Source organism: Orycteropus afer, unplaced genomic scaffold, assembly GCF_000298275.1.
Source record: "Orycteropus afer afer isolate SDZICR_OR568_19922 unplaced genomic scaffold, OryAfe1.0 scaffold00655, whole genome shotgun sequence".
In the NCBI taxonomy this organism is placed as follows: domain Eukaryota; kingdom Metazoa; phylum Chordata; class Mammalia; order Tubulidentata; family Orycteropodidae; genus Orycteropus; species Orycteropus afer.
In genome coordinates this window covers 433,794-460,692 of record NW_006922242.1, presented here as the reverse complement: position 1 = coordinate 460,692, position 26,899 = coordinate 433,794, and the positions used below count along the sequence as shown (strand labels likewise).

Sequence of the window (26,899 nt, the reverse complement as noted above, 5' to 3'; positions counted from 1 at the left end):
CGTACAACATGGCGGCGCCCTCCGGACCGATAAAAGTCCGCCACTCAGCCCACCTTTCTCTTCACCTTCCTCAGTTTGTTCCCTTGCCACTGTACAAAGTTCTGCACACGGACCCTGGCTTGCAGGGGATTTTTACATTAATTCTTAAGTCCTACCGCCACTCGGGAGTGTCCAGGTCGTTTGTGTAGTCACGGGAGCTCAGGTCCCTGCCAGACGGCAGCTCTGTATATCTCCTTTTTTGGTATTTTCACACAAATTCTTCTGCTAGTTGGGGTTTAGTCTACTTCTGAATCCTTCTCTTCAAGGCTCAGGGGTCCAAGAATAACTTCTGTGTATGTGTCAATTGGTTTTCCTTTTCTTTGTTGAAGAGGGTCTGTGCAGTCCTTCTATCTAGTCCGCCATCTTCCGCTCCCTTAGTAATTTATTCTAAAATAATCCTTTGCATGATCATGGCTACCCAAACAATTTGGGAACTAGACATTTATCTTTATGTCCCTTCCTTTTACTGACTGATATCTAATGACATTTATAAAATCAGTGTACAATCCTAACATTTTAAGGTAGTCAGAAAATGCATGAAGTGGATTTTAAAGTGATCCTAATGTTAATGGGAGTAGCTTGACACAATACTGGTAATGAGAATTTCAACATTTTGGACCCAAAAGGGACAGTAATGACCACTTACACCACCAAGTCAATTCTGGCTCACAGTAAACCCGTCTGTTGCAAAATATACTTGCACTCCACAGTGCTTTCAAAGCTGTGAACTCTTGAAAGTAGATCACCAGCCCTTCCTCCAAGGTGCCTCTGAGAAGGTTCCAACTGCCAACCTTCCGGTTAGTAGTCAAGTGCTTAACTGTCTGTGCTACCCAGGAACTCTACTGAGGAAAAATAGAGAGCCACAGAAAATTCTGAAGTTGCTTATAAATGATTCTTTCCCCCAAGGCTCCAAATCCACTGAGAAATCAACATAGTTCTGGTCTATATTTTCTGCAGTGTTAGAGCTTGCCAAAATTTTCTAATAGGCAATTCATGATAAGACAGGTAACAGATGCTTCTCAGTTTTCCCAGTTCTGATTTACGTAACTGATATTTCATGTCACCTCCTGCTGTTTCCTGTTAAACATACCCTAGTTTTGTAAGTGAAAAAACACTAAAGAAGTTGCAAACAAGGGCCATAGAAGATTCAAAATGTTAGTTTAATAAAAAGAAAAGGAATGGAGAGCATGGACCATCACTGAGTACTTTGCTAGGCTCCTTTGCCACTTGGCTATCGCAGTGTTTGATAGATGGTCTATAAAAATGGTCTATCTGTAGAAACAAGGAGGAAAGTTGTTTACAGAAAGCTAATAAAGATTTGTGAAGGGTTCTGGGTGTTTTGCAGCAGTGATGCAAAAGTACAAATAAAGCATTAAATATGCTTATTAGTGTCTCTTGAAGGAGAGAACAATGTTTCAGGTAATACTTACGAAACTGGATGGCTAGTCATTTACACTAGCTTCAAGGATTCTGACAAGTCTTTAAAAAAAAAAACGCCTGTAAAAACATTGTCACTATTGCCCTTTTTAGTTCCCCAAATCTGAAATTCTCATGATCAAAACTTTAGTCAATCTGATTCCAGAGACATCATGTTCATTTTGAAATACTTCTTCATAGCTTTTATCTGTGTACTTTAAAATGTTGTTGTTGTTAGTTGTCACTGAGTCTATTTCAAGTCATAGTGACCTCATGTGTGCAGAGTAGAACTGCTCCACAGTGTATTCAAGGAAGCAGATTACCAGACCTGTCTTTCGAGAGCCCCTGGGTGGGTTTGAACCACTATTTTACCTGGTAGTCAAATGCTTAACTGTTAGCTCTACTAAGGGACACTTACTATATTAGAATTATGCAAGTTAGACACATTTCTTACATGTCATTAGATAGAATCCACTAAAATGAAGGGCTACAAGAATCGTAAAAGAGTGCAAACTGAGAATGACTCCTCCTTACTTTTTCTGCCATCAAACACCCATGTGATCTCTCTCCCACACCCCCGTCCTAGTGTTTTCCTGAACTTATCTAGGCTACTATTTGTTGCATAGTAGAGAAGTCACTATACTACAGATAGTAACAATACAGAAAACCAACAGTATTTGGATATGATGCAGAACATTTCTTCAGATTTCCAGTTCAGAGAAGATAGGTGACAGGTACTGGAAAGAGACAAAGAGATGAATGGAACAGATCATCGAAGAGTCCCATTTATGTCCTTTTGAGTCCCTGGGTGATGAAAATGGTTAAGCACTGGGCTCCTAACTAAAAGGTTGATAGTTTGAACCCAGCCAGAGGTACCTGGGAAGAAAGGCCTTGTGATCGGCTTCTGACAGATCACAGCCTTGGAAACCCTATGGAGAACAGTTTTGACATGCAAGAGTTTGCTGTGAATTGGAATCGACTTGATGACAACTGTTTTGGTTTGGTTTATTTATGCCTCAGAAAGAGAGGTCTTTCTGTATAACACTGATTAGGGAGTCATGTGACATTATTCACATCTGTAAATGCAATGGGGCATTTCATCTGGAGGTGGAAATCAGGAAAGTAAAGATATTCCTAAAATTTAATGCTCTGTTTATAGATAACTGATGAGTTTTTAGGACCAAGGCTTGCTATTTAAATACTTATTACTGCCATGGAAAATTGCAGAATGGTTCTGGGGAAATTTAGCTAAGAAATGAGGTAATGATAATCATTAAAACTTTGCTGTTTCTAACACTTATATTTGCCTTGCAGCTCATTTTGACAAGCTCACAAGAAGCTTAGATTGAAGTATCTATTGGATAATAAATAATGAGAAAACAGTTATGATTTTTTTGAATCTCTAATAACCGAACACTGATTTATATTAAGAATTTTTTATTAATTTCAAGTAATATTTATTACACTAGGTTCTCTGAAACTGTATGGTTATTAGCAGCCACACCAAGCTGGAACCTTCCTGTAATCCTGCTCTAGATCAGTGCTGTCCAATAGAAATATAATGCAAACCACATGTACAATTTTAACTTTTCTAGTAGCCACATTAAAAAGAGTAGTAAGAAACAAGTAACATTAATTTTAATACTAAACTGTATTTAACCTTAAATATAAACACTATTATCAATAGATAATTGATATAAAAATATGAATGAGATATTTTACATTATTATTTTATACTAAGGTGCTAAAATCCAGTGGAGTCTCTAGGTGGTGTAAAGAAAATAATTAATGTGCTTGTCTTCTAACCAGAAAGTAGACATTGAATCCACCCAGAAGAGCCTTGGAAGAAAGGTCTGATGATCTACTTTAAAAAAATAATCAGCCAGTGAAGACCCCACGGAGCACAGTTCTACTCTGAAACACATGGGGTCACCATGAGGCAGAGCTGACTCAATGACAACTGGAAAATTTTACACTTGAAGACATAATTCAGATTCTAAATTTTCAATGGTTAAAGTGAAATGTAGTCCTACCAAAAATATAAAGTTGTGTTTAAGGGGAAAGTATTTTATACTGCTTGAGTTTTTAAGTTTACATTTGAATTAATTTAAGTGAAATAAAATTATATATTCAGTTCTTGAGTTACACTAGCCCCATTTCACATACTCAATGTCCACATGTGGCTTTATAGCAACCATACTGAACAGATGAACTCTAGAGCATTCTGTATAATTGTCAAAGTCCCTTATTTTAAGATTCTTGCACCCATAAGGTGGGCCCAAGGCAGAAGATAGAGTGGATTTAAGAATAAAGGTTTATTTTAAGAACTCAGCTTGATGTGATTAGATATTTCAACTGCTTTAAGAAAGAAAGTTACTGTTGAATAACTATTTAAAACTTAGGGAGAAAAATGAAATTGCTACCAACTACTAAACTTTTATTTTTATTTGTCAAGAATTATAGATAACTAAAGAAATAGTGTAAAAATTTTAACAATTTACTTGGTATTATTATTTGCAAGTTTAGAAGGTGGGACTCACAAATTATAAATGGTTTACCCATTGCTGTTGAGTCAATTTCAACTCATAGCAACCTTGTAGGACAGAATAGGGTTTCCAAGGCTGTAAGTCTACTGAAGCAGATTGCCACATCTTTCTTCTGTGGAATGGCTGGTGGGTTCGATGGGTTAGAACTGCCGACCTTTTGGTTAGCAGCCAAGTGCTTAACTACTTAGCCTCCATGGTTCCTTGTAAATGGTTTAGATTTTCTTAAAGTGATACTAAGAAAGGGAAATCTAATCTTACCTACATCATGCCATAAATCTTATTGTTCTTTATTAAGTTGAAAGACCATAAATAAACCTTTAATATGCCTACATTTTATCATTGACATTTATGATATGTTTTTGTATATTTTGACCAAGTACCAAGGTAAAAGGAAAAAGCTCCCTTGTATTTGCAACCATAATTAATGTTGACATTTGTATTTATATATCACAAAATCTTGTGTAAACATACTTCATTGGGGTCACAAGAATGTTTAAAATAAATATACCAAGACAACTTACCTATAGTACCATTTTGAACAAAATCATAACTTAAAATGGACCAGCTGAACACACATTTTGTTAACATTTAAATAGCCACTGAGAAACAAGTAGTCCCTACCATAAGTTTGAACTCTAAACAATTGTTTAATACATGCATTATTACATTTTAAGGTACTGAATCAGAGCTAACAAGTTTCAAAACCAAATGAATACACAGTTTACGGGTGAGCTTTTAAACAAGGATTTTCATGAAATATTTTATAATAACCACCTTTGGAATTAAACCAGACAATAATACTCTCCTCTAGATGTACTTTAAGTAATGTTTAGTTGCATGGCATATAAATGCCAAAATTCATTAGTGAGTCAAAGAAAGTGTTCAATGAACTCAATAACTCTTTTTTTGGGGGGAGGGGGCTGGGCTGTAATGATTAAATATTTAGTCATACTCCTTTGCATTGTGCAACCTTTCCCTCACCTCGGAACATGACATGCGTCACGTTGCATGAGGAATTCATTTGTTACAAACACAAATAGTGTGCAAATAACAGATGAGGGTTGCTATTTTCTTCAATATGCAAGGCTTATGTACGCCTCAAGATATGGTTGAATCATGACCACTCTGAAAAGGAAATACAAACAAACTAATCATCCCACACACAGGATCTCTTACTAGGAAGACAAATAAATCTTATTAAGAAGGAACTGAGACGTTTTCACCATTTGCAAAGTATGGATTGGAGCTCTGATGATTCTCAAACTACCTATTCCAACTGATTCTAGACCTTAATTTCCCCTTCTCCCGGACTCTTTTCACAAGATATAAATGACAAGACCTTGAGAACAAATCACTATTGAATACGCCTGCCAGCACTCAAATCAAGCTACAGCAAGACCGATTTCACATATTATATAACTTTATACTGGTAAGATCTCTAGTTAGCCACCATTGGGAGTCTTGAAAGCACCTTCATTCCTAAACGTTTTTCCACTAACCTTTACATAAATGTGTGGTAAATCATCAACATCAGATAACAAGACTTCTTTCTTCATTTTTCTAATACAGTAAAGGGGTGAGGGGGTGGGGAAGCATGTATGTGATCATTTCGTGGATCTTTTGAGATGAGTGGAGAACATCAGGCTGTCACCTGTGGCCAGCACAGAAAGATGCAATACTGTTGACGGAATCAATGCTAACATGTGTTTCTGTTATGGAACACATGCTCAGAGAAAACAAAAAAGGCCTAGATTTATCTCCCTTAGAACTACAAGTCTTTGAACCTCTTTGGACGAACGCTCTATATTAAAAACCCAAGCCTCTGTTTTCTAAGTTGAACATAAATCCAAACTACAGCAGACATCTCATGAGAGAAAGAGTGGTGATCTAAATGAAGAAAGATGTGGCAGCACTTACTTTAAAATACCACCAAGATTTACTGAAATATTTTGACCACGTAAATTTTAATTGCCATTTCCAATTTGGGTGTATGTGATTTAGCTAAAGAATGTAAGATATTTTGAGAAGGTTGCTAAAATTTATTGAGACATACCTTGTTTCAGGTATAACACCAGGGCTTTATAGACATAAATTTATTAATCCTGACAATTCATCAGATGTACATAAGCAGCCTCAAGGAAGTAAAGTGACTTCCCCAAGGCCTCATAGTGGGAGCCAGACTGAGCCAGGATGAAGCCCAGGTAATCTGTTCCTCCTTGGGACCCTGCCTTGAACTTTCCTCTGTGCCACCTACCTATGCCAGAGATTCTCAATGCTGGCTTCACTTCAGAATCAGAGCTTTTAAACACAGTGCCAGGGCCCTACCCCTATAAACCCTTCTTGCTGAGTTGATTTTGACTCACAGTGACTCTATAGGATACAGTAGAACTGCCCCATAGGGTTTCCTAGGCTATAATCTTTATAGGAGCAGACTGCCAGGTCTTTTCTTCCATGAAGCAGCTGGTGTGTTCAAAGTGCCGACTGTTTAGTTAGCAGCCTAGGGCTTTAATCGTTGTGCCACCAGAGCTCCTTAGATTAGGTGAGATAGATTAAAAATTAACAACTAATTTTTAAGAATTAGGCTGATAAGGGGAACTCTGGTGGCATAGTGCCTAAGGCATTTGACTGCTAACCAGAAGGGTGGGGCTTCAAACCCACCAGCCACTCCTCGGAAGGAAGGTTGGGCAATCTACTTCTGTAGTGACACTACTGCCTTGGAAACTCAAGGAGGGGTTGCTGCAAGTTGGATCTGACTCAACAGCAGTTAGTTTGGTTTTTGGTTTTTGGTTTTGAGGCTGATAGTAATCACTTATATACCATTTAAAGCAGTGTTTCCCAAACTTTACTGTGCATATGGATCATCTGAGAACTTTTTAAGACACAAATTCTGACTCAGTAGGTCTGGAGTGTTTCCTGAGTCTATGCTTCTAACAGCCTCCCAGGTGATGTTGATGCTCCTGATCTGCAAAATACACTCTAAGTAACAAGGACCTGGGACAAGAGTTCACATTACTCACTCACTGCCCTCAAGTCGGTCTAGACTCACAACGACCCCTCCCTGAGTTTCCGAGGCAGTATCTCTATGGAAGTAGATTGCCCAGTCTTTCTTTCAAGGAGTGGCTGGTGGGTTTGAACTGCCAGCCTTCTGGTTAGCAGTCAAATGCCTTAGGCACTACACCACCAGAGCTCCTGAGTTCATGTTAGAGACTGTAAATATCTGTTCAATGACCAAAAGATGAATGCTTGAACCTTAATATTACTACTAATAATATTATTAGATGTTACTGACACCCAAATGTCTGTGACAGCACAATCTCTGTCATCGTCAGCAACCTGGCATGGCCATGCAGAGAGAAACAAGGAGTGAATGAAAGTGGATAAGCAAGCACTGTTACCAAAACTCTGCCTTTAAAGTTGTATGTGAACATGATCAGAGCTAGAACTCTGGAAAGCAGTAAGATTCAAGCATTCATCTTTTGGTCATTCAACAGATATTTATAATCTCTAATGTGAACTTTGAGAGCTCTGGTAGCATAGTGCCTGAGGCACTTGACTGCTAACCAGAAGGCTGGAGGTTCAAACCCACCAGCTACTCCTCGGAAGGAAGGTTGGGCAATCTACTTCCGTAGTGGTAGTGCCTCGGCAACCCAAGGAGGGGTCGCTATGAGTTGGGGCTGACTCGAGGGCATATAACAACAGCAACAACAATGTGAACTCTTGTCCCAGGTCCTTCTTACCTAGAGTGATAATGGGAGCTTTGGTGGCATAGTCCCTAAGGCATTTGAGTTCTAATCAGAAGGCTAGTGGTTCAAACCTACCAGCCACTCCTTGGAAGGAAGACTGGCAATCTACTTCCATAGAGATACTGCCTCAGAAACCCAAGGAGGGGTCACTATGAGTTGGGACTGACTTGAGTTTGCTTTATTTTTTTAACATCTAATAATAGAGTCCTGGGTGGTGCAAACAGTCTGTGTTTGATTTTAACAACGGCACCTTGGAAGATAGGCTTGGCAATCTGCTTTTGAAAGCCTTGAAAACACTATGATGTACTTCTATTTGGCACACATGGGGTCACCATAAGTTGGTACCAACTCCATAGCAACTAACACAACAACATCTAATAGCTTCATAAGAAAAAATTAATGCAAATGTAGCTCACAGTGCAATCTTTTTTCCAGGAAATTAGGGTTCTTTGCATAGAAAGGAAAAATGATTGGCCAAGGTTACATACCTGGTCCTAGGTGGATTTTCCCCAAGGAAGAGGCTCTTTTTCCCTTCCCATTTGACTCAGAACACTGTCTTTAAAATTATAAGAATTCAGTATGATTTCATTATAACAATCATTGCTATCTGGATTTCAAATGGCTTGATTAAAAAATGGCATTAGTCTTATCCTGTAATTTTTTGGATGGAAATTTATATGGAAAGTTTAAAAATCAGCTCTAGGGAATTTCCAGACTAAAATATGAAAACAGTGTTTTGAAGAGGGAAACTTCTCAAGTCAGTGTAAACACATCCAGCATGAGTTGAACAGTGATTAAAAAAAATCATTTCAACTTAATTATTTGGCCTATATATATATTAAAGATACTCACTGCTATGTTTCCTTGTGGGAGTTTTGCTGGCTGATCTTTATAAGGCATCTTCTTAACTTCAAAGGACACCAGGGATGCAAGAGCATAGGGATCATTTTTTCTCTGAAAGTAAAAACATTTTACTTAAATGTATTCCATATAAAGCTTTTAAAAGCAATGCTGGCATCCACCCAGTTGTTTTCAGTATTTTCCATTTCAAAAGGAAAATTTCCTCCTTCTTTTCTTTTACTTCCTTTTGCCTTTCATCTGTCCATCCATCCATCCATCCACCCACCCACCACCCAAACATCCAACCATTTACCCCTTTCCTATTTCTAAAGAGAATCTGCTATATTAATAAAAGACATGTGTACAATAAGGTTACAACAGAAGTAGAAAATCAGTCATGAAAAGCGGCAAGCACAAGGGCTTACATAGTTACTGCTACTGGAGAAGAAAGGGAAGACTATAGCTAACTAGTGAGCTATAGAGTTTTTGCTATCTGATAGAGGGAAATAGGTCAGCTTTAAGGAGCGAGACTGGCACTGACTTATAAAGAAACATATCACGTTTGACCTTATATAGAAGACTTAACGCACTACAGAGTTTTTCAACGTTGTCAATATTGACATTTTGGATTGGATCATTTTTTATTGTTGGGTCAGCTCTGTGCATTGTAGGATGTTTAACAGTATCCCTGGCCTCTACACACTAGATGCCAGTAGCACCCTTCCTCCAGCTGTGACAACTAAAATATTTCTAGTCATTGTCAAATGTTTCCTGGGGGGCAAATCCGACCTAGTTAAGAATCACTGACCTAACATGGATATACAGGTGGATAGATGTGTGGATGGGCTGAATGTCTAAAAAGCGGGGAGTGTAACCAAGACCATGTATAGGATTGGCAGACAATGGTCCTGTCAGTGTATGTGTATGATCTATAAGAATTCCCAGGTGTATAGTAGAGTTGACAAGGGACAAGGCTATAGTTATTTCTTGGTGACAGCCAGCTACCCAGAGGTCCTGAGTAGTTGAACCTGCGGGCTTGGGACCATAGTTGCAGGGGATATCAAACTCAATTGGCATAACATACTAAACAAAACATTGTTCCACCTCCCACTTTGGCAAGTAGCGACTGGGATCTGAAAAGCTTGCAAGCAGCCATCTAGATGCAATTATGGGTCTCTCCTTGTCCAGAGCAAAGAAGAATGAAGAAAACCAAAGATTCATGGAAACAATTAGTCCTAGTGACTGGTACACCATCTGATCTGCAACCTATACAACTATGAGACCAGAAGAACTAGATAGTGCCCGGCTACCACTGTCAACTACTTGGAGAGGGATCTATGTAGGAGATCCTGGATAGAGAGGGAGAACAATGTGGAACAAAACTCAAAAACTTTTGGGAAAATAAAAAGGGGGACCATGTTTGCTGGTCTGATAGAGCCCGGTGGAACCGCTGAGACTATGGCTCCTAGCTGCCTTTCAGGTCTGGAATTGAACCCACACTTGTGGCTTCCAGCCAAACAAAAGACAAGCATATGAGGTGAACACTTACCTGAGGTAGATACACTCCTTGGAGAGAACAATCATGGGAGAAAGAAGGGCTGTTTATGCATAGGGAGACAGCTCAGGGGGCAGGGGTGCATGGACACAGGGAAGAGGTAACTATGGGGAGGAAGTGGGAGGGGAGCTGTTGCATGTGGTAAACTGTAGTCAATGTCATAAGACAAAGTGTATGTGAATTACATACATACTAAACAAAACATTGTATGGAAAGTGAATTTGCTCTGTAAATTTTCACCCAAATCACAATGTAAATAAATAAATAAATAAATAACAATTAAAAAAAGAATCACTGACCTAGTGCTATCCACTATGTTTGGCAGAACTTTTCAGCAAAAATCCACTTTGTTTAAATGGTTCTCATATTAATTGTTGATTGAAATCAGAGGTGAACTATTGTAGAGTAACTCAGGGTAAGCAATTTTGAAAACTTAAGCTTCTGTTGCTCTCCTTCCATTTATATTGAGATAAGGATTAGATCTACTTAATGGTGTGTTAGGAGCTCTGGTGTTATAGTGCCTAAGGCACTTGACTGCTAACCAGAAGCCTGGCTGTTCAAATCCACCAGCCACTCCTCGGAAGGAAGATTGGGCAATCTACTTCCATTGTGATACCACCTTGGAAACCCAAAGAGGGGTCGCTGTGAGTTGGGTCTGACTCCATGGCAGTGAGTTTGGTTTGGTTTAATGGTGTGTTGCAGTCATTCATTCTGGCTCTTGAAAGCTGATCATTAAAATTTCATGAATTTTGTGTGCAGGATGTTAAACAGAGCTACTCTTAAGAAATAATTATATAGGTAGATATGTTGTTGTTATGTGCCGTCGAGTCAGACTCGACTCACAGCAACCCCTCCTTGGGTTTCCGAGGCAGTATCACTACGGAAGTAGATTGCCCCATCTTCCTTCTGAGGAGTGGCTGGTGGGTTTGAACTGCCAGTCTTAGGCACTATGCTACCAGTGCTCCCATAGGTAGATATAGCCTCTATCAAGTCTATATATATTCGTGGGTGAGTTCCACATCCTACTTTGGTAAGTAGTGACTAGGGTCTTAAAAGTTGTGATTGGCCACCTAAGGTGCAACTACTGGTCTCGGCCTGTCTGGAGCAAAGAAGAATGAAGAAAATCAAAGACAAGGGAAATGATTAGTCCAAAGGACTAATGGAGCATGTGAACCCCAGCCTCCACGACTGTAAGACCAGGCTACCACTGCTGACCACACTAAAAACAATCACAGAAAATGGTCCTGGATAGAGTGGGGGGAAATGTAGAACTAAACTCCAAATCATAAAAAAGACCAGGATTACTGGCCTGATGAGGACTGGTACAACCCTTAAGACTATGACCCTTAGACACCCTTCAAGCTAGGAATTGAACTTAACCCCCAAGACTCAACTAGCAACCATATAGAGACCTATAAGGTGAACAGTAACATCAGGAGGGTATGCTCTCATTGCAACAATCAATCTTATGAGATCAAGGGACTCCCGGTAAGATGGAGGAATAGGCATATAAATGACACAGACCCTCTTCAACAAAGAAAAGAAAAACCAATTTACAGAGATACAGAAGATAATCCTAGAGCCCTGAGCTTTGAAAGGAACTATACAAAAGTGGATTAGGCACCAACTAGTGGAAAAACCTGAACGAAAACAGTGAGTACAGAGATGGTTGGAGCTGTGGACTGTCAGCTACTCTGATGGGACCAACAGCCTGAATGTTTCCAAGTTGTGTTGGGACCTGAGAATTCACCTAAAGATCAGCCCTGGTCATCAAGGTCTGCAGGGACAACTGCACTGATGGCCTATGACTAGGAAGGGAAACAGCAAGGAGGGAGACAAGCTGAGCTGTTGACTTTCTGCTATCCGGAGAGTGCAGCCATTTTGATCGTTTACACATGGCAGTCATTTTGGATATTTGAAGTGAACGAGGGTGTTGCCATTGTGAATGTTTACAAGTGGTGGCCATTTTGGATATTTAAAGTGACCCAGAGTGCAGCCATTTTGAATATTTACAAGTTGCAACCATTTTGGATTTTAAAGTGATAGCATTCCCATTTGGATTCCAGGGACCTAAGAATAGGTTCTGTTTGCCAAGGTTGGCAGGGACATATGAGAGGCTGACAACAGGAAAGGAGACAGATGGTGAGTGTATATGTGCTGTCAACCAGTGAACAGAGGAGCACAGCACAGTACCCTGCTGGTGTAGATAATATACAAACAAAACAAAGAAAACGAAAATCGTGGGCAAGTCACTCCAACATACAATCACCAATTAAATATAAACACAAAAATGTCACAATGCCTCGGAGACAACAGAGCATCACAAAGAAGCAAGATAAATCAGGAGAAACAAGGGACCAGGATACAGTGTTAAAACAGATCTCTGAGGAAGTCACAGCATTGGACTCCCTGATAAGGAATTAAAAAAAATTGTATTTAGGTATCTTCAATGAATTGAGAGACAGATCAAGGAAAACAGAGAGGAACCCCTAGAACAATTTCAAAATACAATACAAGAACAAAACGACAAAATAAATGAAAAATTAGAAATGATACAAAATCTATACACAAGAATCCAGAAGATTAATACTAAATTTTCAGAAATAGATAAGACATTGAATGGGCAAAGGAGCAGGATTGAATCAATGGAAGACAGAATTAGGGAGATTGAACGCTTCTTTGGAAAGGGATCAATCAGAAAAAAGAGCAAAACAAAATGAAGAAAGCCTAAGGTTCATGTGGGATACCATTAAAAGGAATAACCTACATGTCACTGGAATTCCAGAACAGGAAGAGACAAATAAAACCACAGAGAAAATTGTTGAAGATTTGTTGGAAGAGAATTTTCCTGGTATGAAAAGTTACCTATAAGGGGCAACCAATAAAAGTAAGCTCAGACTTCTCAACAGAAACCATGCAGGTGAGAAGACATGGGATGGTATATATCAAACCCTGAAAAAGAAAAATTTCCCACCAAGAATTATGTACCCAGCAAAATTTCCCTCAAATATGATGGTGAAATTAGGACATTTCCAGATAAGCAGAAAGTAAGGGAATTTGTTAAAACCACATCAACCTTATAAGAGATGCTAAAGGGAACCCTTTGGACAGAGAAGCAACAATAGCCAACAACAACTGACCATTAACACACACGATGATATAACCCAGAAACCAACCCAGCTACGGAAGTATCCAAAGTAAATAAGCCTACAAGATTGTAAACAGGGAACCAGAGACCTCAATTGACAAATGAGGACAACTACAAACCAAAAAGAGGGAAAAAGTGTGTAATTACAGAACTTCTAGATGGTAGAGAAATCAAGACAACTACAAGATAGAAGTGACTTTCTAAACTTGGGAAGAAAACTATAAATCACAGGGTAAGCATATGAGATCAAGAGGACAGCATTTTTTCCAGGGATAGAGCTATGAAGGTGAGAGGGGATGGGAAGAATGAAGAGAAGGGGTGAGTACAGGGAAGAATGTTTTTACAGTGTAGATATTGAAGTAAATGTCACAAAACAGAATGTGTATGGATTTTTTAATGGAAAACCAATTTTCTCTATAAACTTTCACCCAAATCACAATTAAAAAACAAAACTGATACTTAGGAAAAAAAAAAAGGAAATAATTACATAAACTTAAAATTAAAGTAAGTTATATTTTTAAAAGGTAACAAATGCTCATACCAACCCCACAATCCTTGCTATACCTCAGCCTATCGTTGCAGCCACTATGTCCATCCATCTCATTGAGGGCCTTCCCCTTCTTCACTGACCCTCCACTTTACCAAGCATGATATCCTCCTCCAGGGAATGGTCCTTCCCATTTTGAGTCATGCCACATCAGCAAACAAGGGTTCCGAAAGCTTTACTCCATCCACGTCATTAAGGTCGGCTCTACTCTGAGGAGGCAGCTCTTCCCCAGTCGTATTTTGAGTACCTTCCGACCTGAGGGGGCTCATCTTCCGGCACTATATCAGGCAATGTTTCAGGGCTATTCATAAAGTTTTCTAGTAATATATCAGACTGTTTCATTGCTATTCATAATGTTTTCACTGGCCAATTCTTCAAGAAGTGGATGGCCCCCCTTCTTTCTTCTGAGTCTGTCTTAGCCTAGAAGCTCCACTGAAACCTGTCCACCATTGTTGACCCTGCTGGTATTTGATATACTGGTAGCATAGCCTCCTGCCTCACAGCAACACACAACCCACCACAGTATGACAAACTGTCAGACAAGTGGCGGATGTTAGTATACTACTAGGTATTCTTCCCAAGTCAGGGTTTGGTGACATCATGTTGGTAGCCTGGCTTGAATACTCATACCATAGAAATCAATAAATGCTACATACCCAAAAACCAAATTTGTTGCCATTGAGTTGGGTTCTCAAGGCTGTATGTAATCTTTCTAGAAGGATATTGCCAGACCTCTTTTGAGGTGCCACTGGGTGGACTCAAACTTCCAACCTTTTCATTAGCAGCCAAGCCCATTAACCATTTGCATCACCCAGGGACTATTGATTGTTGTTAGCTGTCAAAGGTTTAATTCTTTCAATGATAGAATTAGGCCCCCTCCTCCATCAACTAGGTTAGGAAAGTTGAAAGATAAGATGATATCAGATGAGGGCTACAGCTGGTGATAAGGAGATACCTGATTTAGTGATGCAAACCCAAAGTCTAGGGCCTGAACAAGTTAGGTGATAGACAAATAGCCTATAAACAATGCAATTCATAGGCTGATCTGTTTTTATTTTCAATTTATTCTCCAAAAAATAAGTTCTCTAAATGGAGAACGCCTACCCCAGGGTGATGCCCCTCTTAGAGCAATCAGCCATGAGACACCAGTGGGTCAGCACTGACATAGAGGAAAAGTTGGACAGACAGAAATGCATAGATAAGAAGGGCACAGGAAGGGGTAGTCATGGGGAGGAGAGGGGAGGAGAGCTTTTTATGGTTGAGGATAGTAATTGGGGATGAGAAATCAAATGTGCATGAACTGCTGAATGTAAATCAAATTTGCTTTATAAATTTACACCCAAAGCACAATAAAAAAAAAAGTATAATAAAAATAAGGTCTCTTCCACCTTTCTCAACAGAAAGATGTACTTTTTCATTTTTCTAAAATGCTTGGGAGCTGCAAGGAGTGGGAAATGTGGACTCAAAAACCAAACCAAACTCACTGTCATTGAGTTGGATCTGACTCCTAGGGATACCTCCTCGGGTTTCCTAGGTGGTATCACTATGGAAGTAGATTGCCCAATCTTCCTTCCGGATGTGGGCTATTAGGCTGCGATCAGTTGGGTTGACATCAAAGATATACTAGCTTTGTGGTTGTAGGTCATGGGTATGGCACAGGTAAGTATTTAATTTATGAGAAACAATTATGGACCGTGATGTTATTGAGTCCATGCTTAAAGCTGAACACTTTTGGTTGTCTCTTTACATTACAACTATATTATTCTTATGTGAAAACAAACAAACAAACAAAAAACACAACCCTGCCTCTTCGATACAGCAATCTACTGGTGCAGTAACAATCACTGCCATTTTGTAGGCAATTTAGGATTGAAAAACCAGCTGGGTTAATATCCCTTGACAATCCCTTGGACATTCAATTTGCACCAGCCAGCTATTAATCCTCAGAAAAGGCTCCACTCCTCTGTCATCAGTGCACCATTAAAACTGTGGTTTGCAGCCCACTGGCTGCCTCTATTTTGTACTTTTGCACAAGGATTTGCATATGGCCGTGGTACTAATAAAAGTTATAGAGTTGGCAACAAATGGGGAGTAAGGCTTTTTAGTTGGTTAAATACCTAGTGTGTCTGGCATCTTGAAGAGCTCTTCCACACCCACGTTCTGGCTGCTTAATTTCTTTGTGATAATTATTTTTAACCTCATATGCATTTTATGTAGCCCATGCTTAAATAGTCACCATTAACCAGAAATAAAGCCTTATGAAATGACAAAACCTAAGCAATTATGGGCAAAACTTTAAACTGCAAAGGAAGTCTCTGTTTCAAGCAAGAATCACAGAAGAGGGGATCTTGTAGGATTAACTTAAATAAAATCTTTTTCTGATCAGTTTGCATGTTCATCATGTGGATAGACACAAAACTAATGCAGCAAGTCATATCAGCCAAGAATTGTAAACTTTGAAGCCTGGATTGTTGTTGAGGTGCAATGCTATTGAGTTGATTTTGACACATGGTAATGCCATGTGTTACAGAATAGAACTGCTCCATAGGACTTTCTTGGCTGCAATCTATACAGAAGCAGATCATCATGTCTTTCTTCCACAGCACTGCTGGGTAGATTTGAACCTCCAACCTTTAGGTTAGCAGTGAAGCGTAAACTGTTGCATCACTGAGTGACCTCTATCCTGGGTTGTTGCTGTTGTTGGGTGCTGTTGAGTTGGTCTGACTCAATTTGACTCCATGTGACAGAGTAGAACTGCTCCATAGGGTTTTCTTGGCTATATATACACATGCAGATCACCAGGTCCTTCTCCTGCAGAGCTGCTGGGGTTCAAATAACCTACCTTCTGGTTAGCAGCTATGCACAAACCTTGTGCCAACAGGGCTCCTAAGCCTGAATTAGGATAGCAGAAAATGTTTACTTCTTTCTGGATTGTGTGAGACAATTCACAATAAACCACTCCTGTTTGGCATTTGGCTTGTAAGTCAGAAATAAGCACAAACTGGAAGTGTAGAAAATTGGGATATGGCTTTGGGTAAACACAAAGTGGCTTGTGCCACTCTCCTGTGCATCTCTGGAAGTGCCCTGATGCCCTGGAAGGACTTTAGAATGTTGCTGCAGATTGTTCTGCTCTGCTCTGTTGGTGGTGGTGTTGTTAGTTGCTGTAGAGTCAGTCCCCAACTCATGGTGACCCCATGGACAATGGGACTTGATTGTTGTGATCCATAGGGTTTGCACTGGGTGATTTTCCGAAGTAGATCACCAGGTGTTTCTTCCTAGTCCATCTTAGGTCTAGAAGCTCTGCTGAAGGTTTCAGCATCACAGGAACACATAAGCCTTCACTTTGAGATGGATAGTGGCTGTGCATGAAGGTGCATTGGCCAAGAATCAAACCTGAATCACCTACATGGAAGGCTAGAATTCTACCACTGAACCATTAATGCCCCTGATCTGACTCTACTCATGCTAAACACTTCTTGTTTGGAAAGTCTTTTGATTTACTATTATTTCTTCTTTAACAGAAAAATAGGAATGCATTTTTCACTTTACATGGGCCACTGCTGAAATAGAATTTTATGCATAGAACTCAAGCATGCAGTCAAAGAAAAATGATTGTTTCCTTGACTGTAGTGTTGTAATGATGTTGATATGCTTCACTGAAAGCTTTTCTCCTTCATTTCAGTAGGATATGATGCTCAGAGTACTAGGAAAAATGATGGTTAACAGATAGACTATGTGGGCTTGGGAATCCATTAAGTCTCCTCTCCCCCAACTCTTAGATAAGTAACAACCAAAAAGCGGAGTAACCATCAGCAAGACTAAACACCAGTAGAAATACAAGTGGTTCAGTCATTCTTTTGACAATTCAATTAAAATACTGTGTACATAGGAAAATTGAAACTCTATTGAGTTCTATGCTACTTATGAACAGTAGAATGTCATTTGAAAAGGCCATTTACTATTTTCAGATTTATGAAATTTTCAAGGTGTTAAAATGACATAAATTTTGTTGTTGTTCAATCTGTAAAGAAACTGTAGAACTAATAAATGCATGCCAACATTTTGCCTTTTGAGGTGGATGACGACACTATAATAAAGTGAAAGAGGCCTTTATCTTACTTTATGAAAAGATATAATGCATTTCCTAATAAAACACAATCCAGGTTGATATCCATACATATGATAATTAACTAAAATATCCGTTACTGTAATTTTGAAGGAAATCTATGTTCTAGACCAGTACTGAATAGAATTTTCTGCAATGATGAAAATGATCTATATCTGCACTGCCCAATGTGGTAGTCATAGTCCCATGTAGCTGTTACTATTGTACCAGGTAGTGCAATTCTAGAGTTATGTTTTCTTTACTGGAATCTGAAGTGGAATTTGTATATGTCTATAAAAGTTATAAAGCCTATGTGGTCTTTAAAAAATTTCTATATAGTGGTTATGGTTTAGTAATTTATAACATAGGAGTTAGAGTTTGGCAATGTGTAGTGTAGTGATTAAGGAGCTCTGGTACCACAGTACCTATGGTATCTGACTGCTAACCAGAAGGTTGGTAGTTCAAACCCATCAGCCACTCTGCAGAAGCAAGACTGGGCAATCCACTTCCATAAAGATTTACTGCCTTGGAAACTCAATGGGGTTGCTACGAGTCGGAATTGACTCAATGGCAGTGTTTTTTTTTTTTTTTTGGTTTAGTATAATAACTATGGTATAAAATGTGTGGCAGGCAGTTACAGTATAAGATCAGACTTGTTGGTGTTGAGCTGACTGACTCATGGCAACCCCATGTGTTACAGAGTAGAACTGCTCCATAGTGTTTTGTTGGCTGCAATCTTAGTGGAAGCAGATTGCCAGGTGTTTCTCCTGTGGTTTGTTCAAACTACCAACCAATTCTTCTTTTAGCAACTGATCACAAACTTCTTGTGCCACCCAAAGACCTAGTTACAGTATGTTGTTGTTGGGTGCTCTTGAGATGACTCTCATGCATAGTGGCCTCATGTGACAGAGTGGAACTGCCCTGTAGTGTTTTCTTGGCTGTAATCTTCACAGAAGCAGAGTGTCAGGTCTTTCTCCTGTAAAGCTTCTGGGTGGGTTTGAACCACCAAACTTCCAGTTAGCAGCTGAGTGATTAACTATTTGTGTAACCTTACTTATACAACTAAAAACCAAATTCCTCCTCAAATGCCTTAAGCACTGTACCACCAGAGTTACACCTTACTTATAGTATCCAAAAAACCAAATTCACTGCCATTGAGTCAATTCTGACTCACAGTGACTCCCATTGGGTTTCCAAGACTGTACATCTTTATAGAAGCAGACTACTTCATCTTTCTTCTGCAGAGTGGCTGATGGCTTCGAACCACCGACCTTTTGTTTAGCAGCCAAATACTTTAACCACTACACCACCAGAGCTCCTTAGTTATAGTATAAACTCAAAAACCAAACTAATTGCCATTGAGTCAATTGTGACTCATAGCTGTCCCCACTGGATTTTCAAGGCTGTAAATCTTTATGGAAGCAGATTGTGTCATCTTTCCTCTGCAGAGTGGCTGATGGGTTTGAATCACCGGCCTTTCAGTTAGCAGCCAAATGGCTTAACTGCTACACTACCAGAGCTCCTCAGTTATAGTAATTGTTATTTCAGTGGTATAATATAGTAATATACTTAAGACAGGAGCTCCAGATTCTACTTCTTGTAGCTATGTGACCATGGGCAAGCCACTTAATCTCAGTTTACCCATCTGTAAACTACAGTTGATAATAATAGAATATATCCCATAGGACTGCATAAAAATGAAATGAATAACTCATATAAAAAGCATTCATCCTGGTGTCTAGCCATAGGGTAATCACCCAAAAGAAAGAAACCTGGCTGTTTGCAGATAGTTAGACCTCTTTGGAAAGGCTGGCTGACTGTTCCCTAAATTCAGAGAACCATTTAGATGTGGCCTGCTCAAAGTCAACTGAAGTGTCAACATAATGTGAAAGGAAGCTATTAATAAAGTATATGGCGTTATTGCTGACTTAAGCTAAGTAGAATAAACACCATAATTTATTAGAAGAGATTCCATGTGAGCTGTCCATAAAATTAGTGGATTTCTAGGATGGAAAGTTCAATCCCTTCATTTCACAAATGAGGAAACTAAGTGTCATCAAAGTTAAGTGCCTTGACAATAGCCAAGCAGGATGGGAACAAGAGTTTCTGCCACCTGACTTGGCACCCACAGGGCTTACTTTGAAGGCAGAGAAAAGAGATTATGTCTAATTAAAATCAGGGTCAGCACTCTTAGTATTTGAGTTTGGTGTCTCCACTTAGTTTTTTTGCATGTAATTTTGCCAATGGGTAGATTTCACATATATAAATATGTGTATATAAAATTAAAAAGCATGCTCACCCATAGGTTCAATTCAAACTTTTGCCAATATTTACTCAAACTGCAGGATCACACTGCTTTTGTTCTGGTTCAAAATTTTTCCCAAGATGTCAGTGATATGACAGAGTAGATGAAAATAAATAAAACTGGTGAATAGAGAGAAAATACAGTCATAAAACTAAAACCACTTATGTTCTAATTAATTGCTTCCTCCATACTAGTGAGGCATTTTAAGAAGTATATGTATACTAGATTGAAGAAATTATTATATTACTGTGGCAAAATGAAATAGGGCTTGGTTACTGGGGATGTGAAAGTGTTGGCTAAAATAATATAACTTATTTCTAACATTCATTTGATTAGAGATAATCCAGATTTCATAGTTTATGCTTTGAGATAACTTTTACTGAAAGGTTTGAAGTTAAAGAATCAGTTAATATATCTGTAGTAGCCAGCCTCCAATATAGCCCTCATTGGTTCTTGTCTCCTGGTCTGTAGGCTCTTTGCGAGCCCGCCCACAAAACAGGGCTGGGCTGATTTGAGTGGACAGTAGGATATTATGGAATGACAGAATGTGATTTCTAAGACTAAGTCACAAAAGACACGAAAGCATTGCTTTCTCTTGGATCACTTGCTCTAGGGGAAGCCAGCCAGCCACTGTGTTAGGAGGATACTCAAAAAGCCCTATGGGGAGGTCCAGATGGGGAAGAACTGAGGCTTCCTGCCAACAACAAGTACTAACTTGCCACACATGTACTTGAACCACCTCGTAAACAGGTCCTCCAGGCCCAGTCAAGCCATAACTGATATCTCGGCTATGACCTCATGAGAGATGTTGAGCCAGAAGCACCCAGCTAAGCTTGCAGCCAGATTCCTGACCCACAGAGTGAGATAATAAATGTCTACTGGTTTAAGCGGCTATGTTTTGGGGAAATTTTCTATGGAATTATAGATAACTGGGAGCTCTGGGAGCTTAGTGCCTAAGGCATTTGACTACTAACCAGAAGACTGGCAGTTCAAACCCACCAGCCACTCCTTGGAAAGAAGATGAAGCAATCTACTACCGTAGTGATACTGCCTCGGAAACCCAAGGAGGGGTCACTATGAGTCGAGTCCGACTCGACGGCATGTAACAACAACAACAACAACAATAGATAACTAATACAGTGTCCAAAATAGAACTCTTAGCTTACTCTTCTAAAACTGTGCTTCCCCAAGTGTTGCTCACCAGCTGTTTTAGGACAAAAATCTATGAGTCATCCTTGATTCCTCTCTTTCCCTCATTCTCTCATACCAAATTCACCAAGTACTATTGCACTTTTCTCTAAAATAAATCCTGAGCCATACTTGTCTCACTTGCTCTAATGTTCTGCCTCAGTTTAATTCCCTATCATTTCTCCCTGGACTACTGCAGTGGTTTCCAAACTATCTCCTTGTTTCTGATATTGCCCTTTTAAAGGCAGTTTTATTGAATATTCCAAAAACTAAACTTACTGCTGTTGAGTTGGATGCGACTCATAGCGACCCCTCCTTGGGTTTCTGAGGCAGTATCACTACGGAAGTAGATTGCCCCATCTTCCTTCCAAGTACTGAATATTAGTAAACATAAATCATTGTTTATATTATATGGTGACAGGGAAAAAACCCAAGATGAATATCTGCATATCTACTGTTGACTTTAATGACACATTACTTTAAAAACTCATTGCTGTCGAGTTGATTCTGACTCATAATGACCCTATAGGACAGTACAACTGCCTAACAGGGGCAGTTTACAAGGCTGTAAATCTTTATGGAAGCAGACTGCCTCATCTTTCCTCTGCAGAGTGAGGGGCTGGTGAGTTCAAAACAGTGACCTTTCTGGTGCTTAATCATGCGTGCACCAACAGAACACCTTTGAAACATTACTAGCTCAGCTGAAGTGTCTTTTGTGCCCGTCCCTCCCTTCTCTGAGAGGCTACTACCCTCCTGAATCTTCTGCTTTCATTACCTTGCTATTTTTTCAAGTTTTATCAATATATTATTAAGTTCTGCCTGCTTATATAAGTGGAATCATACTTGACCTGCCTTTTAATGCAATATTATGCCCCTGAAATTCATCCATATTAATGTGTGAATAATTCATTCATTTTTACTGCTGTGTAGTATTCAACTGTTAGACTGTGCCTCCATTTATTTATCCATTCTTACTCTTCTTTCCAAAACAGAATTATCATAAATAACACTTTCTAGATTCATTTCCTTCATGGCTTTCCATAATTCTTGAATAAAATCCAAGCTGCATTCCTTGGTATACTTCCTGACATTTCTCTGCCGTATCTATGGTAATAAAAACACACTGATTTTCTTTTGTTCCTTGAAAATCTCAAAGTGTGCTAGCTTCGTTGTTGTTGTTGTTGTTGTTATATGCCGTCGAATCAGGGCCTTTGTAATTGCTAGTCTGGGACTCTTGTCTGTAGGGCTTTCTGTGCCCCCAATCTCAGCTCCATATAACTTCCTCACATGATTCTTCTTCGACCAGCCTATCTACAAGCATCCCCATCTCCCTCCCTGCATAGTAGGTGCTCCATAAATATTTGTTGAGTGAATAAATAATGTTTTGACTGGAAAAAAAAAAAAAAGGAATCAAATAAACTGGGCATTGAACCTATACTTACACCAGTGGTTCTCAACAAGGTGTGATTTTGCCCTCTAGGGGACATTTAGGAGCTTTGGTGGAGTAGGGCCTAAGGCATGTGACTGGTAACCAGAAGGTTGGTGGTTCAAACCCACCAGCCACTCCTTGGAAGGAAGGGTTGAACAATCTACTTCTGTAGAGATACTGCCTCGGAAACCCAAGGAGGGGTCACTATGAGTCGCGATTGACTTGACGGCGGTGAGTTTTTTTAGGGGACATTTGGCAATGTCTAGAGACATTTTTGAATGCCACAACTTGGAGGGAGGTTGCCAACATCTGGATCTAGTAGGTAAGGTCAGGGATGTTGCTAAACATCCTACCGTGCACAGGACAGTCCCTCACAGCAAAGAATTATCTGGCTGAAAATGTCAATAGTGCTGAGGATGAGAAACCCTGCCTGAGGTGACATAAAATTCTTCTCAGCAATCTTTAAAAAAATAACTTGAAATTTCATCATTTTAATTTGAGAAATAAAATTTGTGAGACTATTAGAGGATTTTAAGTCATGGAAAACTTGAAAATGTAGAGTTATATGATTCTCTATTATTAACTAATCTCAAAAGGATCTTACCATTTTTTCTTTAAGTAAACAACTTTATCAAAGGACAAGAGTTCCATTTTATTTATTTATTTAGGTTTGTTTTTTCCCATTTGATTTTTCTACAGAAAAACATATCAAGCAAAATTTTTTTTTTTTTAATTTTTTAGTAGTTAAAATATGAGCAAGAATGAATAGGCATTGTGGGAGTTTTAATTTAGTTTTTTTTTTTTAAATAAAAAAATGATCCTCAAATAATAAGGCCAAACCACAGTACATTCATTTAAATTTGGAATATATATCATTGCAAAGGGAAATTTTTCATTTTCTTAATAGCAAGAGAAATTTAAACTTTTAAAATGCACACATTAAAGGACTTGTCCATGGCAGTGCAGGGATGCCAAGGAGAGATAAGCCAAAGCAGCAAACACCACATAAATCACATGTGCCTGGAACTTAAATGAGCTGCTATCCTTCTTAGAACGTTGGTAGGACCATCTTACAACACTAATTTTCTAGGACACTATTCCTTTTCTTGGGAGCTCTGGTAGGGTAGTGCCTAAGGCACTTGACTGTTAACCAGAAGGCTGGAGGTTCAAACCCACCAGCCACTCCTCAGAAGGAAGGTTGGGCAATCTACTGTAGTGATACTGCCTTGGAAACCCAAAGAGGGGTTGCTATGAGTTGGTTCTGACTCGACGGCACATAACAACAACAACATTACTTTTCTCATCTCAACTGATTTTTATTTTTCTGTGCATATAACTTGATTTGTATTTTTGTGTTATTGTACTTCCCATCCTTGCATCCATCCTTTTATTAACAAGTATTTACTGAAGACCTAGTATACCAGGAAAGGAGCCCTGGTGGCACAGTGCCTAAGGCCAGAGGTTGGCAGTTCAAACACAACAGCCACTCCTCAGAAGGAAGACTAGGCAATCTACTGCCATTACTGCATTGGAAACCCAAAGGGAGTCACTATGAGTCAGAATTCACTAGATGCCAGTGAGTTTTTTTTTTTTTTTTTTTTTAGTATACCAGGAAGAAAGGAGTTTTGGTGGTGCAAATGTGAAGCACTCAGCTACTAACTGAGAGGTTGGTGGTTTGAACTTACCCAGCAGTTTCGTGGGAGAAAGACCTGCATATCTACTCCCATAAAAATTACAGTGTAGGACACCTTATGGGGAAGTTTTACTCTGTCACATGGGGTTGCTATGAATTGGAACTGACTGGTGTCACACAACAACTATACCATGGGCTGGGTATAGAGTGGTAAACTAACGAGAGTTGTTTGAATAAGTTACTGTCTGAAGGTCTTAGGGACTCATTACATTTTAACTGTCATCACCTGATGGAAAGTTGACCAGCTGATCTTAGTGCAGCTCCTCCACAGACATTCCCATGAAAAACTTCTCTTAAAGAAAAACACCCTTTCTGCTGAGCTTTTGAGAAGAGGCTCCATGTGAGTGGTATAGAGGTGTTTGTGTGTTTTATTACCTGGAGGAATGTTTGAGCCCATAATCGTGATCTGATTTTCAGGACCGCACTTTCTCCTCCTTCCAACCGTCCCACCACACAGGAGACTTCTAAGCACTCAATATTTGTACAATTCTGTAAGAAGCAACAGCAGCAAATCAGTGTCTTTAAACTCTGGTAGAGCACCAACATCGAAGTAAGTTTGTTTACCTTTTCTTTCCTCAGAAGTCATTTCCTAATCACTAAGTCATTAATTTCAATGGAGAACAAATGTAAAGCACTGTTAAAATGGAGACAACCAGTCTTCAGTTTAACTGTTGATGGAAAAACTTTTATACTCTTCCCTTATTGTTTAGGGAATTTGAATATAAGTGCAGTCTGGCTGTGATGCCAATAATCTCTCTCATTGTCAGTTTGATTGTTCTGATAGGCTAAGTGTCCTAAGTTGTCCATCCATTCTCATGGCTTCATGAACATGCCTTTTTTCAGATAGAGAAGGAGTTATTCATGCAAGTGTATACCAACAGCGAGAACCTCCAAACTATTACAGATAATTTACGTGATATGTATTAATGAAGCTTCTAAGACATAATTATGATTATGGTAAATATAAAGAGCACTGTTCTGAAAGAAAAAAAAGAGCCACTGAAAAGCTAGGAGAGTTAAAGATGGCAATGGTGAAATTCTATCTTTCAAAGAATTTTAGTGGCTTAAAAAAGTTGACTAGATACATCCATTGTTACCTTTTTTTTCCATACACATTTTGTTTCATGACATTAACTGCAATCACCAGTAACAGTTCCCTTCTCACCTCCTCCCTATAGCTACCTCTTCCCTTTATCGCTCTTTCTCATGCATTCCTGCTCCAAGCTTTCTCTCTGCGCACTGTCCTTCTGTTCTCTCATGATTGCTCGTTTCAGGGAGTGTATCTACCTATTGAAAATGTTCACCCTGTGTGTCTATCTATTGTTTAGCTGGAAGCCACAGGAATGAGTTCAATTCCAGGCCAGAAAGGTAACTAGGCTCCATCAGAAAAACTTCTATTTTTAGAAGAAGTATATAAGTAAGCATTGCTTCCCTAATGCTGGTATAACAGAAATACCACAAGTGGATGGCTTGAACAAACAGAAATCTTTTCTCTTACGGTTTAGGAGGCTAGAAGTCCAAGTTCATAGAGTGCTGGTTCTAGGGGCTAGGTGAAGGCCCCTTGACCTTGGGCTACAACTCTGACTCCTGTTTAAGGGCTCACTGGAGCTGGAGGTTTCTCAAAACTCATGCAACTGCTGGGGCTGACAAATCAAAGGTTGTTAGGTAAAATGGCACAGTTCCAAAACTGGCAGGCCATTGGTTCGAGTCCAGGAATAATCCCAAGATCAGCTGGCCACAGGGCTCAAAATGTGCCAGAAACCTAGAGCCCATTCCCAAGGCTTTTCCATATATACTGGAAGTGGCTACATCCCTAAGGCAACTCCCTTTTAAATGATTAGGTGCTCACAGCAGATTCTACCATGGAAATGATTACAGTCTCATCAAGGGGAATAACTACATCCAGCTGCCAAGTATTCAAAACCACAGCCCAGCCAAGTTGACATACAGTTTTAACTACCACAGCATGTATGTAAGTAAGTAATTATAGGTAAGTAAATCCTTTGCATACAAGTAGAAGCATACCTGTTACCTTAAAAAACAGAACAAAATAAAACAAAAACCACAAATATTTTTGGAAAAAGCTAAGAAAACACAGAGTTTAGAAGAAACGATGCATAAACTTTTCTGGTAATTTAGAGATAAAATGGAACATAAAATACAACATGAGATTTAAGCTCTTGCCTAAGGACTTTAAAGCAATCTTCCTGTGGGCAGCCATGGAATTGCTGTTTCAGTTTCTTAGGACTCTTCTTGTTGTTGTTGTTGTTATGTGCCGTCGAGTCGGCCCCGACTCATAGCGACCCCTCCTTGGGTTTCCGAGGCAGTATCACTACGGAAGTAGG

The 26,899-nt window shown here is 39.3% G+C and overlaps 1 protein-coding gene across 1 annotated transcript in view; it reads right to left on the bottom strand.

The window, feature by feature from the left end:
- Positions 1–26,899, bottom strand: part of ITGA8 (integrin subunit alpha 8) — a 330,607-nt gene that overhangs the window by 7,420 nt on the left and 296,288 nt on the right. Inside the window, exons 27-28 of the mRNA XM_007956731.1 lie at positions 24,930–25,043; positions 8,597–8,698 (exon numbers count right to left, since the gene is read on the bottom strand). Coding sequence (XP_007954922.1) covers positions 8,597–8,698; positions 24,930–25,043 — 216 coding nt within the window. The remainder of the gene's footprint in view (positions 1–8,596; positions 8,699–24,929; positions 25,044–26,899) is intronic.